Here is an 18,782-nt window from a genome sequence, read left to right on the forward strand (position 1 = left end):
AGGTGTTTCGGCTCAAAGCTGATGGCCCGGGCCTCGGCACCGCTTCCCTCAGGTTGTGTTTTTAGTTAGCTTGAGTTACTTTTACACACAAGCACAGAGGTTAGCTCTAGCGTAAAGTCACAAGAGCCGGTGTGCTGCTGATGCACACCCCCTGCAGTCTGACAAGTACGACAGCTGTAAATAGCATAGGTCCCATGTGAGTAATGTATGGAGGGAGCCAACAGGCTGAGAGAGCAGTCCGAGGAGGTCATTAATGACATGAGGGGCTGAGTTGTAACTCCAGTGTCTTCTGGAAGAGCATTAATGGACTTAGGTGCTTTTTTAGGCTGCATAGAAATGAGAGAATATCTTTTCTTTCCCACTGTGACACTGTTATGGTTACAAAATATTTAATTCATGGAATGCTTTAGGAAATCCTAAAATAAACCTGGATAATGGCTCCAGAACACCTATGATAAAAATAAATAAATAAAAAACAACCAGCAAGAACGGTTGCATCTGATGAATATTTGAAAAACAAGTGGAAAATGTCCCTGAGCCAAATCTCATTGAGGCATCGATGACTGAACTGTCAGAGCTGCGATAATAAGCTCCTGCATATGTAGGTAGGGGAGCAACTTAGTGCTCTACCCAGAAGTAAGAAAAGAGGTTGTTTCATTTATTTATCAAATATGAAATATTTATAGGTTTCAATCTGCCGGCAGAGGAGGCCCAGGCAGAGCAAACTGTGGATGGAAGAATCACAAAGTTGCCTTACGGATGGATGTTAATGACAGCATCTGGTGGATGCTTGCTGCTGCTCTACATACATATTCATCCTAAATTACATTACCAGACTTTCAGGCTGTCATGACTGACTCAGCTGACCGGGAGTGACACCCCACTGTGGACCATTAACATACCACTCTTTTGTCAGCTGGACTTTGTCTGTCAGACAATGGGAATGGACACCTCACCTGCATAAAAGGTGCAGGTGTCTTCACAGTGCACACACACATATACGTTTATCCTAAAAACTGCAGATGTTCCGGTTGAGCCAGTTTGACTGGAGTGCTGTGTTTTTCCTCCAAACACAGCCCCACCTCACGTGTTTACTTTGTGAGAGAAAGCTGGCATTTATTGAAGCTAGTCATTACATCCCTCAGAAAAAGAGAAACAACAGTAATGAGTCACCTAATCAGCACCTAGGAACTGCTGCAACTATGACAGTGACTAAGTTTTTTGTGGAAGATTATTTCCCACTGAAAGAGAGAAGTTAATTACGTGGCTTTTATGCGCCCAAAGTGCTGTTCCGTTTGTCGTTAATCCTCATCAAATTGCTGCACAAGGATTACACAATTTTGACTGTCACCTTGTTGAAATTAAACTGCTGAGACACATTCTCATACACTTAGAGGCGCATGTACACCACAGTCAAATGATCAAACACAGCCGCAGACAGAAGGGGAGAAAGAACACCCCAACCAAAAAAAAGAGGAGAAGGCAATGCTGAGACGGATCACATCCAATGAGTTAGCAGCACTCTCTGAGTGAGACTAAATAAAACATGAAAGCTGGAGAAGAAGGCACTCCTACTTATACAGAAACTTGTGACAAGCCATGATATTCTGAGAGACAGCACACCAAGCTAAGAGTCATCCCTGGGGAGGCCCTTCCCTCTCATCAGAAAGACTATGTATCAGAATCATCAAACACGGGCCATCATCCCTCAACGTCCATCGAGGCTCCTCAGGGGAGGCCAGACTGACCGTCAGGCTGTAAGGAGCTGATGGGCACTGATGCACTGACTTCCTCTGTGTCTTTCACTCACAGATGGGAGCATTACAGCCATCAATAAGTTAACTTTCAATCCAGAAGAAGAAACATTACATAACTAAAACCAAGTCCTGTTTAGGATCCCTTTTCTTTGCAAGAGCCATACCAACATTGATATGAACATGTAAATAAGTCATGGCTAATCTCTTCCTGTAAAAGCTATATGCACATTTTTAGAATTCCCCGAGTTATGCTGACGTGGAGAAAGAAATGAAAGATTCATGCTAGTTTAAAAAATTCAAACAGATGTCCTGAACTTTCTCTACGTAGCCAATATGGATAAATTATTAAAGTCCTGGGATGCCCGAAAGGGAATGTAGGGTGTGTACTGCAAATGGAATCCAAACAACAATAAAGCAAATTGATAAACACCAGCAATTATGACTTGTGTGCACCAACAGTATCATCTCCATCAATAAGCGTGACTGCTTTGCATGGTCAGCAAAGATGATGGCCATCTGGTAGGTTCATCTGATTGTCTTAGTTGTTTCCAGGAGGGCCGATGTGGACTGTGCTCGCTGTTGCAGGTGGAGCTGCAGAGCTGGTCAGTGAATGCACCAGCAGAGGGAGACCATGCCACATGACAGTGCTGTTAACACTCTGCTATTGTTTCGCCCTTTTCTACACATTTGAATCAATTAAAGTGGTACTCACAGAACAACTATAGAAATAAGGAGATATAAGTATCGCCAAACTCTTATCAGACTGAATTAAGGAATTCGCTACTTAGTAAAATAGCCCTTCAAACTTTTATTTTAATTACTCTTAATTTAAAAACGAGTGGTACTTATTCTTAAAGTGCTGTCTGGACATAAATACGATTTCTATCATTATTTTACCTTTTTGTAAGATTTTTTTTTAATCACGTCATCAAATGTTCCTGTCAATGGGTTAGTAAATTTAAGAGCTGATCAGCTGTTAAGGGTTAAACTGAGTCGGACATGACACTGGAATCTGACACACACACACACACACACACACACACACACACACACACACAGTTCCTGATGAATTAGCCTGGCTGCGGTTGAGACCTCGTTACCAGTTTGTTTTACTGTTACGTCTCATTTTCACAGGTGGGTGTCGTGTCGTCATAAATGTGGGCACGAGTTGTCGGTCGGTGAATGTAAAGCTCGCGCGCCTGTCCTGCGTCGTACTGTCCCGTGCTCGGCGCACTGCGTCATGGCGACAGCGGTGAAAAAGTTACGCATTTCCTAACCGGAGTGTGAGGAATATCCCTGTGTCAGTCGGCAGATACATGTGTAAGTACGTTGTGTCTCTGTACTTTGTGTTATCGGTGTTAATATGGGGACATTATTATTCTGTTTATATTTCCTGTTTACCTGTGCGTCCAGGTGAGCTAACACCTGTAAGCAAGCAGCGTGCAGTGTTTACTACAAAGCGTCTCACCTGCGTCATTCCACCGTATCAAACTGTTTGAGGATAACGTATTATATTCGTGTATTATTGCCTGTTATAGAAAATGAATTCGGTTTAATGTGGTAACTCATTCATTGTATAATTTCTCACGTTCTAACTTCTGCCATTGAATTAGTTTCTCGGTCTTTTCTCTCAGGAGTACAGTGTTTCAGATGCAGCAGCAGCTCTTTGATCAAAGATACAATTAAAATGGAGGGGCTGGCTCTAAGTGCCTTGCTGGAATGTCCTCTGTGTTTTGAGCCCCTGGATGTGTCAGCCAAGGTCCTGCCCTGCCAGCACATTTTCTGTGTGTCCTGCCTGCAGAGGCAGGAGGCAGTCCAGTCCCAGCTGCGCTGCCCGGAGTGCCGTGCTCCTGTGTCGGCCAGGACAGTGGAGGAGCTTCCCGCAAACCACCTGCTAGTGAGGCTCTTGGAGGGGCTCCAGGGCCCAGCGGGGGACCGACAGACCGCCTGCTACGCAATGCCCTCGGGCAGGGGAGGCTTGGCAGTCAGGGAGGGTCAGCAGCAGCAGGAGAGTCAACATAGAGAGAAGCAAGGGCACCATGAGGTCAGTGCCCGACCCCGGCCCGATCCTCTGCACAGCCACAAGAAATATAAGCGAGAGCAACGTTGTCTCTACTTTGGGTGACAGTTTGAGTCTCACAAATTATTTGATTGTGAGTTTTTGCTTCCATTACAGTAATTTACAGAATCTTTTGATGACTGTAATTGGCCTACACGCTACAACCCCCACAAAGACGAATTTGCTGCCTAAGTGCTTCCCAAAATGCCAGTCTTTGTCAACGGCCTATTTACTACAAATATAAAACATATTTGTTATTCAAACATTCCATCAACGTGGACCATTTTCCAACGCCCATATTAGACTCTATTTAGATTAAAAATGCATTTGTTCCTCCTTACTTTGGATTTTAAACATGACCTCCTAGAGCAGGGGTACCCACCTTGCTTTGCCTGGAGGCTCCTTTTGCCAGGGGCCAGTTAATAAACAAACACTGATGATATTTATCAGATAAAAGTAAGAAACATTAAAAGGCTCCCTCCTCACCTGGCATTTCAGAAATGTAATAAACAAGCTTCTTTTTAAGCTTTTTTATGCACTCACACTTATTTACATTTAAAAAACAAAAACAAAATCTCAGTGTGAATCAATTTTTTTCATTGTGAATTGGAAAACTCAAGTTGAGTAGCACTGGCCCCAGGTCTCCCTCTGAATTTATATGAATGTACAGTCCTTTTCTATCACAATATTGCAGAACCTTTCTGGAGAATCGATTGAAAAACTTTTAATGGATGAAATCACCAGACATGAATGTCTGTTTTTGGTTAATCCAGTAAATTAAATACCAGAAAAATTAAAGTATTTTATGCAGGAATCATTAAAAAAGAATCTATTTTGCCATAAAGCATTCCTGCTCAGGGATTTGCAACATTGACCACAATGTCTTAACACGCCCACACATCTAGCTCAGTATAAACAATATGACATCATCTCTGAGGGTTGATAAATGTATATTTCCTTATGGTATTTATTGTCTTCTCGCCCATCTTTTTTTTATTGATTTATTCCTTTGCACTTTGTGGTGTAGGTCTTCGTGTCTCATCTCTGACGTATTGGATCACTCACTTCTGTTCAACAGGAAACTTAATCTTAAATGTGCTGTCTCACTCTATGAGATTATGTGGTGTATAAGAGCTGGAGTGTGATCTGACCTACCAAAATGTTTTCCCCCGCCTGAGTGTGAGTAGCTCTTCCTTCGGGCCTAAAGTGATGAGATCCCCCTCAAACTTGTACGAATGGTGTCTGTCATTACACTGCAGGTGCATTTAAGACAGGCGACAGTTTCCTCCTCAAATTATAGAACATAAGGAACCACAATAATGGTCCTGAGCATTTACTTGGCTTCAGATATGACCGATGTGATGAGATCTATTTTAACTATAAATGTATGTGTATGTATGGGGCAATATGTAGACCCTACGGTAGGAATTGTCTAAATATAAGAAACAGAAATGGGAGAAGTGAATGTGTTAGATACAAGGATTCAAAGATAACTAGTGGACAGTACTAAAACAAACGACCAAGCGAAACCAAATTTTCACTTCTATAACATAAGGGAATCATATAGCTCATAGCTCAAAGACTTGTCGATTTTGGGACGGCCGGTGGCACAGTGGTTAGAGTAGTCACCCCATGTAAAGAGGCTGATGGTCCTCAATGCAGCGGCTGCGGGTTAATCTCTGACCTGCGCCCCTTGCCCCCCCCCTCTCTCACCCCATTTCCTGTCTGTCCTGTGTATTGAAGGCTTGAAAAAAAAAAGATCTATTAAAAAAAAAAAAGACCCATAGATTTGAACTTTACTGGAGTCCTGGTTTGATATCTTCAGCTGAATCATACCATGTCTAAAACTCATTAACGTTCAGTATTACTGGTTTACAGGTGTATATTATTGTCAGAAAAATGTATCTGTATAAAGCAGGTCAGTGCAACACATTTCACACCTAAATTGTACCCATCACAGTCAGTTCATCATTACCAAGTTTTCAGTTGATGCTGATGTTTTATTCTCTAAGGTGATGAGAAGCACAGCTCACTGACTTCTCCATAGTCCTCTGCACAAACTGCTCAGAGCGTCTAAGAGTTGTCTTCTAATCTGTAGCTTAAATTCAGCCAGAGTTTAAAAAAGCGCAGCCAAGTTCATGTGGGTGAGTTTGTTATCATTCTGCCATTTAAACGCAGAAACCTCCGGTGCAAAAATGTAATATATTGTGATATCCTCCACCATAACACAACAATTAATTTCAGTGTCCTTATCTAAAAAGAAACAACATGTCCTCCGCAGACGTAGATAGATTGACGAGGAAGAACCTGACAAAAATCGATCTGAGACTAACACTCCTTTCACATCGAGGTCTCAAACAGGGTTCATTTGCTGTTGGAAGGGGTTCATTTGCATTGGCAAATTCGTCTTCGCGAAACAGGTTGAGAGGTAGGTTGGTCAGGGGTTGAACCGGGTAACTGGGATGCATTGCTCCCGAGTTGTGACCCAGGTCATATCTAAACTGTCATAACCAGGGATTAACCCGTCTTAGTTTGATTTTTCAAAAGAAGCTTTGACCGTGGGTCCGATAACTCAGGTCCAACCCTGGTCATTGTTGTGAAAGAGGTAAAAGAAGGGAAAGTAGATCAATGTAGGCAGTTGTGTTATTATTTACAGATTCCTTTAAGTTCCTGAAAATGTCAAACTAATAATATAAAGCATTGTGAATAATTCTCTGAAAAGGCTTCTCCTCATCTTCAGGTAACATGCAAGACTGACTACGGAGTAATAGAGTTACAATTCATTTTGTGAAAAGTCATTGTCAAGTTATGCAATATTCTTTATTACATTCGCAGAAAGATATCTCTGGGCGTTGTTGTGCTGCCTCCCCCTCAACATCACTGAAACAAGAAATTATCAGCATAAAAGAAAAAAGGCTGTGTCATATTAGACATATTTGCATATGCAGTTAAGAACATCTCACATCTGTCTGATCAGCACAAAATCTGTACATGCAGAGGTTTGTCACCTCGCACGGTAGATCAATGTCCTGGAAACTGAAACCCAAGTGTGTTGAACCGTGACCGTCCCTGGTCACTGTTTGCCCCAGTTGGGTTTCACCACATGTTTTGGCACGACACAGTATTTTTGAATCTTGCATCCTAGAGGGTCTTTACAACCCCAAAATCTTTGAAGAGACTGATGTCACCAGCTTCAGAAATGATAGTCATTATGTTAAATAAGTTCACCGCTTCATTTGAACGTACTGCAGCTGATATGTGATGTTTTTTGTTTCTGTGCTTCAGGTTGCTCTCAGAGGTTTGATCCGTAACCATCGAGGTGATTCGTCAGGAGAGCTGGTCCTCGCGCCTGGTAACAGTATCACCCCGAAATACAAGGTGGATGAGAGCTGGCACCACGGAAACGCCGGTGACAGTAGCGACACGTCTGTCAAAGCCAGCACGCTGCAGGCTGTGAGCCAGATGCCTCCGGCTCTCTGCAGGGCGCTGCAAGACTTTAACCCTGATGAGAAGCGTCTGGAAGACAGTAAATATTGTCTCAGCTTCCTCAAGGTTTGACTCTCAAACTACTAACGTAGCACAGCTGGAACACTTACTTACTTTTGAGTCTATACTATGTTTTTAGGAAAATCCTACTAGTGTCTTTAGATAGATAGTTGGATGGATAACATACAGAATTAAAGCTGCAAGCAGCGATGAACGGGCCCTTACACCTGGTCAAAGTCTAAAAAGATCTGTGTCCCATATAACTTTTGCTTGGGAAAAAGAAACTTCTCAATATGTGCTGTATGATACACTTGATGGAAGGACATCATCTGTGTGTTTTAGAGAAGGAATACATTTTGTAGCAGACCTAAAATCATAGAAAATACAGCCTGAAAGACTTTGTGTCCCCCTATAACTTTTCCAGAAACTTCTCCAAAGTCGAAAAAAAATTCAAAATGGCCGACTTCCTTTTAAGTTTAGGACATCGCTCCATGAAGCGTTTTTGTACATCTGGACAAGTAATATATGATTACGGCTCAATCTGGGTACAGGGGCTGTATTCTACCCGATCCTAGCTGACATCGGGCATAAGGCGGGGTACATCCTGGACAAGACGGCAGTCTATCGCAGGGCAAAAAAACGAGACAAAGAGTTGAATTATTACTCCACACACACCACAGACTGGTTTTCTTGTAACTTAAGAGGAAGTTTTTAAAGTTTAAAGCTTGAATGGCTGCAGTAAAATCAGGAAGCTAAACAATCACCTGGGGTAACCCTTGTGCTAAAATGTCAAGTGAGCCCTCACAACATTGGAGGCATTAATCATTTTTGCATCATTCTCGTTTTCATTAAAATATATTAAAATGATCATGGTGTGGTTTTTGTAAGGATCTGTACCAAACAAAGATTTTTTTCTGAAGTTAGAATACGATTTGTCTGCCGGGACATCTCTGCAGCACCACAATACTTCATCCAGAATTGTATTCTGAGAAATATATTGCCTTTAACATATATTGCAGCCCTTGCAATTGCATATTGCCCTATTCCATATTGCAATTTTGATAAATGATGAATACTTGTTCGGCGATAGTCTACCAGTTATTTTCTTGATTAATTGTTCTTTAAGCAATCAGTGGGTTTATAAGTAAGCAAATGTGATGTCTTCAGAGGTCTTGTTTTGTCTGATGAACAGTCCAAAACCCAAACTGGAACCAGCTAAGTTAAGCCATTTTCACTTAAAAACACATAACAATTACTCAATTATCCACATTGTTGCTGATTGATTTTCTATCGGTCGACTTGATGAATGAATTCTAAAATTAGCTTGATTCCCCCGGGTTAGTGTCATTGCTTTTTTTACTTTTCACTGCTTTGAGAGACGTGGAGCTGGAGGCTCAGACCTCTGCTGCAGTGGTTCTTACTTACCCTGAAGGATTTCTGAGGTAGTTATATAAGGACCTCAGCACTAGCATGCTCTCCATTAAGCACACTTTTTTTTTTTTTACAGTTTTAATGCAGATGGTCAAATGGTTTTTAGAGCGAGGCTGGCCACAGAAAGCACTGGGCCGGCAGACACAAAGGCTGTTGATGTCACATGCTGCAGGAGAAATGTAGAGCTGTGAGAGTTTCTGAGTGCTCAGTCTCCGGGGGCGAGCACACTCTGTTATAAGCACCTGGCATCCTGTCTTCTTTTGTTTGTTTTTCCAGCGTTTTCTCTGCCTCTCACCTTTTCGCCACTTTTAAAGTTCAATTGTGAGTCTGTAACTAATTTCTGGTTTGCAGGGAGACATTCTTACTGTCATCAGACGGGTGGATGAACACTGGATTGAAGCCAAGCTTGGAGAGAAAGTTGGAATTTGCCCACTGCAGTTTACAGAGGTGAGTTCTTCTTAGTCCTTCCTTCCTTAATGTTTAAATGTGGGTCAAGGCCTTTTCAGTGTGATCAAGGTTGACACCAGTATTTTAGCACTCTGGTCTGATGGTGTAGCTTTTGTAATGAATTGAACCATAGATGTCATTAATTCCAGGTCACTGCCAGGGCGCTACCTTGATTTTCATTCAAATTTTCGATTCACCCATACATGTCACTGCTGTGTTGAGGTGGAAAGCTAATCTGTGAAGCCTTGCTGTGTCTGCAGCTGCTCATTAGTGTGACTATGTGGCTTACTCATGTAGGCAGTGCTTGCTTAGCTACCTGGCTGTCATTTGTTTTCCTCTGTACTTTCTGCCTCCAGGAATTAACTTCACGCATGCCGGGGAAAATTGCATATGCTGCTGCAGTAGGGTTAATGTGGTGCCTCATTCAGTTCTTGTTTACTTTCCTCACTTGTCAACTCTTTTGCTAGTTTTTCCTTATATTTTGGTTCTCTCCCCCTCCTCTTATTAGTCCTCTCCTCCTCGTCACCTCCTTTCGTCTCCAGACCACTCATGTCTTCTCCTATAAAGCCCTGCCTCAGCGGCGCTCTTCATCTTTTTCTACCTCTGCACTCTATTCTTGCATCCTCCCATTTTCTCCTCTCCCCTCTCCTTTCTGAGCCTGCCTCTCCTCGTGTCGTGCACTCAGGCGTGAAGACACAGTAATGCTTTCTCTGCTTGGGTGGCATAACAGCACATCTCTGTGGGGACTGAAAGCATTAACCCTGCCATGCCTGTCTGTCTGTGCAGCTTCTCTCTCAGCACCAGTCAACACTTCCTGGCTTATTGGCTGGTACTTATGCTCCTGCTTGCCTGTCCAACAAGTTGTAGGGGTGAGTGGAGTAGAGATAAGTGGGTGTATTTAGACAGCCGTTTCCCTGATCAGCAGAAGCAGAGGTTGGCAGGCGCTAGTAGCAGGTAGGAGCGAGTTGGAGAGAATTATCTTGTGTCAGAATTTATCCCGATTTTCACAGTGGTTTGTCTTTACTTGTTCATCTCTTTCAGCCAAACTCAGCGGCCGCCAAACTGCTAGAGGGAAAGAATCGGAGGTGGAGTGACTCAGCAGAAGCTCACCGTCGGACTGGGAGTGGGGGCAAAGACAAGGCCACTGACGTATCCAATAGGACCACCCATCACAGAGTCCCTCAAGTCCCCGGAAAGACATCCATCACCAATGCTTTACCCCTCTCCAACCAGCGGAAACAACTCACAGCTGGAAGCCTCAACTTTTATCCGACTAACAAAGGAGAGACGACCAACATCAGCAACTTAAACGGCTTCAACCATCAGGGTCAGCCGCACCACCTCTCTGTGTCTTTTCCTGCTCGGGGCCACCATCATCCCTCAAGAGTGAATTCTCAGCGAATTAGACGCCACTCTGACACGACACACAGACACCTGCTGCAGGTGAGTCATGTGTCAACATATCTGCCCTTTCTGCATACTGTAGTGATGTGATGAAGTTTCTTAGTTTTATCAGATTCCTCTTTCCCATAATTGTTGAGCTAAACTGTGTTTGGCTTTGCAGTGATTTTGTTCAAACAGAAAACATGTGGTTGGCAAGAGGCAACAGTTTTCTGTGAGATAATAGATATTTTTATTTGAGTCACTGAGAGATCAAGTTGTCTTTAGGGATGAAGGGAGGGAACCATGACACTAATCTTAAGGAATGAATGAGAGAGCGGCATCGCCCTTTTGTTGGCCGCTACGTGATTAAATGGCTCTCATTAAGACAACACAGATGTGGAAAAGGGCGAGATATGAAAGGAGTGAGGACTGGAGGTGAGTGGCCTGAAACTTTGAAAGGTCTGTAATCAAGAGTCCAGGGACATAAGCTGGGGTTTCCCTCATTGGTGAATAGCTCCTTTGACTTTGTTTGATATAAAGATGAGTGTTTAAGTGTTTAACACATAGAGGTCCCATTTAAGTACTTCTATTAACTTTTAGGGAGCACAGTGTTACTAAAAATCTGAGCTTGCCTTACTGTTATCAAACAGACCATTTTATTTTTACAGATTTTGTTGATGTTTAATGAAGCTCTTTCAGGGCCGCCTTTGGCATCTATGAATTAGAGGAATACTACACCCTCAAAATGATCCTTTGTATATTCTTCTTCTTGATAAATTGAAGAAATATTATTACTTTAATTCTTCGTTCAGTGTGGAGGCACATCAGAAAAGAAATTCTTGTTTAAGAATTCAAGGAAACACAGAGTTTGTGGGCATTTTATTTATTAAGTTATGTTTTGCAATCTGAACCTTGAAACACTGTAAAATAGCCTGCTATGAAAATGCTAAAATAATATTAGTGCTCATCACCTTAGCTTAAAAGTTTTGATGGATACATTTCATATCAACAATTTTATGTATGCAGCCGGGCACATTGCCATATGACATTATTTCTGATGTAATGAGATACTGTGAAGACTGAAGCAGTCGGTGTCTGAGTGCAGTGCCAACATAAAAGCTCCTGAAAGGTTTAATAATGTAACCTGCTGCCCCGTGAGATAATAATTTCCTTTGATTCAGTTCAAATTGCACAGCTCTACCCTGCAATTATTCATGTCAGAGGCTAAAAAAAATTGCTAAATCTCACGTAGGTCAGAGAAATATCAAGACAGGAAGGAAGGTGAACAAGACTTGAGAACAAGATAAAAAAGCAGGACATGGGATATATAAGAGAAGAAGAGGGAGAGGAAATACTGAAAAAAAAGATGCTGTAGAGCAGGAGAGAAATGGAAAACAAACTGAAAAAAGGCAAAACACAAGAAAGAAGGAGAAGGAGATATATGTGGAGAGTGGGAGGCTTGGAGAGTCCCTCAGTGTGTCTGCTTATCTCTCTCATGCTGACGATGATGAGTCACTGGTGGTTACATAACAGACCCCTCTCTCCGCTGCCTTCAAACTCCTTCCTCTTCACTAAGCAGGTAACACTCACTCTCACATCAGTGGGCCGGTAATAGCGGACAAGCCACGCACCCTTTTTAAAGAGTAGAGGGCTCTGTCCCTGAAGGCGGGGCTCAGCTCCCCACTGACCAAGCCAGCACATGTGCTATTCTTAGTGCTGCATTCCCTTGGCTCTCACCTCTGGCTGCACTGTTACACAGAGAGATGTTTCTTCCCACAAATATTGGCATGGTTATGCAAGAGCAAAAAGTTGGATGGAAATGAGCCATAAGTAAAAAAAAATCTTCAAATACGACATGTTTAAATGCAACAGGTTCAATACCACATCATGGTGCACAGGTACACCACAACACCTGGGATCATATTACAAAAAGCTTAGTTGTAATTAGTTCCTTTGAAGCCCGTCAATTGACCTGAAATATGAGTTCACTACATTATTATTAGTTGATCAAGAGGAAATTAATCAGCTGTTATCTTGGTACTTGATTTGTAAGTAAATAGGTTAATTTGTATAGCTTTTCTCAACTGCCGAACACCATGGTGGTGGTTCACAATACAAAAATAAGGTAGCAAATATAAAAACACTGAAGAAGAGTAATAACAGCATAAATACGAATTACACAAAAGCACATCTAAACATGTAAGGTGTCCCAAACACTCCTTTAGTTATTGCCTGCAGTGTGGAACGCCTGACCGATCCGAAGACCTACTGACTAATATAGTTAGGTTCCTGTCTGACCGTGCACTGCTCTTATAATCACAAAGATCACAATAATCTTAGATCGAGTGCTGAATTTGATGGGTAGCCCGTGCAGAGAAATAGAAATTGGTGTCACACGAGACATTTCAGAGGACCCGTTCAAAAGCTCAGCAGGATGTTTTGCTGAGGCAGGTGAAGAGGGACTTAGGCAAAAATATTTGAGATGGAATGAAATAAAACATGAATTATTCGTTTTTATTATTATTTTATTATTCTCTTATTCTCTCTTATATGCTTCCCACATTTGAGGATTCATAGCTTTTTTTCTTCTAATATAGTAAACTGAATGATGATGACGACATTGTTCCGCATATTAAAGGGGTGTCACCTCAGGCTTTGGGAAATTGACAAAATGATTATTGGATTAATTAAGAAAAACAGGCAAATGAATCAATGATACAAATGATGCTTTGTTTCTATGGAGGACTGAACCTGACAATAAATATATTATGGTAATTAATAATGATAATTACAAATGTAAATGAATAAAGAAGCAAATTAAAACAGAAATATCACTTTATGTCACATTTGAAACGTTTATTTGAAATATTTTGTGGTAGGTTTAATGGCACATTCATTTATTTATTGAGTCATTTATTTATTTATTTAAATTAGAACATTTCCATCAGGCTGCCCAGATTATATTGCAGAATATCACACAAAGAGCAGGACTTTTGCACATCTGTAGATCAACAGGTCCGTAGGAGAAGACCATGGGTGGACAATACTGAACAGACTCCTGCACACTGTCTTCTTTACTTACAGTCGAAACTATTTCATATTTTATAACAATGTTTTGGTACACAGACGTTCATCAGGTCATTTTACAAGACAAAAGGAGAGGCTATCTTAAATAGTTGACCCACATTGCGTGACTGCAGCATAACTGAAGCAGTGTCTGACAAAACACAAACCAAGAATAGAAAAAGGACACTGAGTCATGAAAAGAAGTAAATAATTGAATGCTTTACACAAAGTAGTTTTGGGCTTTTTCCCCCCTATTACACCACAATTTAAAAAGATAGCAATGCTTTGCTGTTAAAGATGAAAAGGGATTTTTTTTTTTTGCATACAAAAATAACTTTTCTTGCCTTTCCCTCAACAAAAAATGGACATATAAAATTACATCAAGGAGAGGAAGTTTTCATTTCTTTTTTCATGAAGTTGCATTTAGTGTAAATGTCATGTGAATGTGAAATGACACATTGGCAAAACAACTTTAGATGAGAGTGATGGCTGGTGTGTCTTCGGGTCATTATACATCTCACTTTACTTCTGCCTCAGAGCTCTGCCTTTGACAAGTGAGGCTGTGCTTATAGAAACGGCCGCCTCTTCATAAGGACTTCTTTTGTGCTTCTTTGAGGTACAGTGAGAATGAATTGCAGCTTTATGGTGGCAGAGCTGCAGAATCCAGGCACATGCTGTATAGAGAGAACCTCAGGCTCACAGGCCAGCATCAATGCTTTAAGCAGCAGTTGAGTGGTCGTGCTGTAAATAGCAGCAACCCTCTGTAGATGTTGCTGTTGAGATAATAGGCGCTGAGAAAGTTACCTCTGCCTCTCTGTAATGATGTCCATAAGAAAAACATCATGTATTTGGGGTTTGCTTGGTTGAAGGAGAACATAAAGAATGATAAAATTTCAGTTTGGCAATTAAGTAATTAAGTTTCATACTGTTTGTAAACGGCTGTAGGACACACCCCAGTGTCACTCCCTGCTAGTCACTGGCTGTGTCAGGCCTGAGTCACAGCCTGCTGACTTCAAACCTGCCAGGGTTTCTCAGCTTTAAAAATAAAAAAGCAGCCTGGATCTATGAATATAAAATGCAAGGCCATATATTTTTTACTATAACTATATTTTAAATGACTTCAAATGTATACATCATAATTTCTCTATTGATAAAGTTGGAGGTAAAAATTGTTATTTAAATAGAAGATCAAACAAATCATATCTAATATACGGACGTGTGACAAATTAAAGGAAACACCAGAGAACACAACAGGTCGCTGAATAGTTGATGAATCTTATGATATGGTCTTGACTGTCACATTATCTCAACCCAATTCAGGGTCTAAAGGAGACTTTGGAGGGACATGTTAGTATAGAATAGAATAGAATAGAATTACTTTAATGATCCCAGACTGGGAAATTATTTTGTAACAGCAGTAGTGGGTCAGCAAATAAAAACTTTGTACATAACATAAATAGAATCCAATATATACATAGTGTATATATACAGTGCACAGTGTGCTATAAACAATAAACAATAATGATATATACAACAAAATATGCAAAATATACTATAACAATAATAATATATACAAAAACAAACAGTAGAGAGAGCAGAGTTCTCTGTCAGGCAGAGGTGAGAGAGTTATTGTAAGAAGTGATGGATTGTGGCAGGAAAGATTTCCTGAATCTGTTGCTACGACAGCGAAGCTGAAGCAGCCTTCTGGAGAAGGCAGTTTTTTCAGTGTCCTCCTCTCCACCACAGCCTCCAGAGTGTCCTGTTTGCAGCCAATCACAGAGCCAGCCTTCCTGATCAGTTTGTTGAGTCTGTAGGTGTCGCTGGCTCCGATGCTGCTTCCCCAACAAACCACAGCAAAGAAAAGTACACTGGCCACCACAGACTGATAAAAGATCTCCAACATCTTGCTGCACACGTTGAAGACAGTGACTCCACCACCATCATTAAAACACTAACATTTTGGTTTAGTTCAGCTTATTTGACATTATAAGAAGACTTAAATTAAAGGATAGGTTCACTTTGTCTGTCTGAAAACAATTCAACAATCATCCAATTGAAGGGAAAACGCCACAATCTAAAACTTTCCAGCATTTATCTGAATTTAGCTTGAGGCTTCAGCAGTCTGAGTTAGATAAATCAAGTTACCTTCTTTTTAGTACAGAATTACCTCCACCACTTTGGTCCATCCTGAAATATCTCAACAGCTATGAATGCTGAATGCTAATGGCTTTGCTTATCCCCTGATTTTTCTCTTGTGGCCCCAGCAGTTTCACAATTTGGGCTTTGAGTGAAGTATCTTGACAGCTATTGGGTGTGTTGCCATACATCTTGGTGCGTGCATTAATGCCCCACACAATAATGTAAAATAAAAGTAAAACTAAGACGGTGAAAGTGGCAATAATTATACTGGTAAACATCAACATGTTAGCCTGCTGATGATAGCATTCAAATCATTCAGTTCAATTCAAAATACTTTATTGTCCCTAAAGGGGAATTTCAGGTAAGCGAGTTTGCAAACATATATACAAGAAAATCTTAAATAATGTGCCATGCATCTCCATTTTCATTCTACGGTATATGACTATAAATTTTCAACCATTTCCATTACAGAGTGAGAAGAAGATGTCCAGCGAGACTCCACCCACCATCTCTATGGCTCTGGTGAATCCCCAAATGTCCTCTGCCTCTGCAGATAGCAAAAACTCCTCCACGCAGCAGCTCTCCATCAGTGTGTGAGTCACTGTTCTAAACATTATATTAGTGATGTGATGAAGTGCAACATATGAATAGAAAAAGAAACAAGAAACACGCAAATACCCATTAAAAAGACAGCATAATCTGACGATACAGTATTTTGTAGAAAGTGTGATAGTTACATACACCTGTGTTACTGCAGGTGTGCCGTCCTGTACTCCTACAAACCACGCCGGCCTGAGGAACTGGAGCTGAGGAAAGGAGAGATGGTGGGAGTGTACGGAAAGTTCAAAGAAGGCTGGCTGCGTGGGTTATCGCTAAGAACAGGAAAAGTGGGCATTTTGCCGAGCAACTACATCACGCCTGTGCTGAGGTGAGGGGCTGTGATCCCTGACAGCAGAAAGTGGGAGCTGAATGACATTTGGATCCAGACAGTAATTTAGTGCGGGCAGGACGACATGTCATCATGCACATATTTCAATGAATCATTAAAAAGAAATAAAACACTGAGGCTGGTACTTGGTTCAAAGAAACTACAGTACAACAAGTGATATTCAGTAAGTAGTATGAGTATGTACTAAAGTGTCTCATTGCCTCACTGCAGAACCTCGGCCCGACTCCTGGAGACAAAAGCAGCTAATGCGTCCTCACAGTACAACACAGTAGCTGGAAAGAAACCCACAGCTGCCAAGAATCCTGCTGTGGTCCTTGCTCTTGATAGGGTAAATTCTGATGGAGCGGTATACTCAACAGGACAGGTCCCATCTGTGCCAAATGGAGCACAGCATGCAAAGTCATTCACTGGCGCTGGAAAACCGTCCCTCTATGGGGGTTCACAAGGTTGGGACACTGTGAGGCGCATCTTTAACCCTCATAGAGGTCAGTCACATCTAGCTTCTAATTACTTGATTGAATTAAAGATTTCACCAGGCTGTCAATGAATGCCAATTAAATGTTTTTCCAGGCTCAAGCCATTTGCCCCGAACATCCAATCTGAACGTCCCGTCCAACTCACAGCACTTTGCACAAGTTCAGGCGACCGGATACTCACCTGCCCTGCAGAGGAAGAAAAACAGCAGCTTCCTGTCCAACTCTGGCAGACATTGGGGCTGGATGACTGAGCCAACAGCGCCCTCTGCTGCCGCAGTCCTAAAGGACTTCACAACTTCACATGAGGCAACATTTGAGCACGACAGACAGGCTCCCAATTTGCCTCACTCAATTCTAGTCAGACCCAACTCCCACAAGAATAACACAGACAAGGTAATGTGTTAATGATGATTTCTTGTCTGAAGTACTCTGTCTGCATTGTTCTTCAACTATGATCACTGCTCTGCATGTGCCTTACAGTAAATATTTTACCCCTCTAGCCGGCAAAGTCAGTGCGGTTCTTCACAGATGAAGACTCCCCTCCTCCAAGACCTCGGACCTCATCCTGGTCATCAGGAAATGACGTTCACTCCAACAGCCACCCTGGCCCCCCTCCTTTAGAAGTGTGGGCCCCATCGCTCACACTGGGAAGAGACGGACCTGGGATCATTCTCAAAGAAGGAAAAGCTCCTATTCTCAGGAGAGGTATTGAAACTGCCCTCTCAGATCTAAATTCGAACCCGCAGAATCTGACATTGTCACAGCCGTCACTTTCAGCTGTTTCAGCTCAGTTCAGTCCCAGCAGGTACGTGGGATTTTTAATGTTTGTCCTTGAAAATGAAAAGCACATTGATTATCAGACAGGCAAGGTAGACTTGGAAGTATTTCATTGAACTAGACAAAAACCTCTGGTATTTTTTGCCATTTGTTTCCAGACACAGAGTGACCACAACGCATTTAGCCCAGACGGACTCAGAGCTCAGTCTGCTTCAAGGAGAGCTCGTCCTCGTCCACAGACCTCGACCTGATGGACGAGTTCTGGTTACTCAGGAGAGCAGCGGGCAGACAGGATTATTCCACAGCATTGTTCTTCAAGCCCTCGAGAGGCTCAGCTGACTGTGTAGTACAGCTGTAGTTATGTATATTTCTATATTCCATGTGTTTAAACTGCTAAAATGACTTGACTGACGTGTCGCACAACAAGATGCGTATTGAGGTTGAAAGGTTAATACTGCCAATCCTTTGAAGAAGGGGTTTATTTTTGTCCTGAGTGCATATGAGATTGTGGTTAAATTGTCCAGAGATATATTGTGTGTTCTTCAATGTATGTGCATGTTTGTTACACATGTACTATTTTAAGATTTGCACTAAATCCCACCAAATGACTGTTCCTTGTTGTACCCATGTTACGCGCATTGGTGAGTGCCTTTGTCAAAACCCACAAAGAAACAAACTATATTTAATATATTTAGAGAAATTATGAGGTAAAATATATGTACTGCTTTTGTGGTAATAAACTATCCAGAACATATTTAGTTTTTTGTCTTACTTCAGGTTTAAACTAAAAGCAGTTTCCTGAAACTAACAAC

General features: G+C 41.6%; 1 protein-coding gene across 1 annotated transcript; it reads left to right on the forward strand.

Moving 5' to 3' along the window:
• Positions 1 to 2,832: 2,832 nt before the first annotated feature.
• sh3rf2 (SH3 domain containing ring finger 2) lies at positions 2,833 to 18,711 on the forward strand. The gene is made up of 11 exons (XM_083915913.1): positions 2,833 to 3,077; positions 3,371 to 3,801; positions 7,102 to 7,368; positions 9,085 to 9,180; positions 10,222 to 10,623; positions 16,240 to 16,361; positions 16,526 to 16,696; positions 16,928 to 17,202; positions 17,288 to 17,586; positions 17,694 to 17,998; positions 18,129 to 18,711. Exons 1-11 carry the CDS (start codon positions 3,074 to 3,076, stop codon positions 18,307 to 18,309), a joined length of 2,553 nt encoding a protein of 850 aa, XP_083772039.1. The 5' UTR covers positions 2,833 to 3,073; the 3' UTR covers positions 18,310 to 18,711.
• The last annotated feature ends 71 nt before the right edge of the window (positions 18,712 to 18,782 follow it).

The sequence above is a fragment of the Echiichthys vipera genome, assembly GCF_963691815.1.
Source record: "Echiichthys vipera genome assembly, chromosome: 6".
In the NCBI taxonomy this organism is placed as follows: domain Eukaryota; kingdom Metazoa; phylum Chordata; class Actinopteri; order Perciformes; family Trachinidae; genus Echiichthys; species Echiichthys vipera.

Excerpts from the sequence above, each read along its gene's own strand:
- sh3rf2 (XM_083915913.1), top strand. Across the intron at positions 17,203-17,287 it reads CATCTTTAACCCTCATAGAG|GCTCAAGCCATTTGCCCCGA; the intron begins GTCAGTCACATC and ends ATGTTTTTCCAG. Across the intron at positions 17,587-17,693 it reads ACAAGAATAACACAGACAAG|CCGGCAAAGTCAGTGCGGTT; the intron begins GTAATGTGTTAA and ends TTACCCCTCTAG.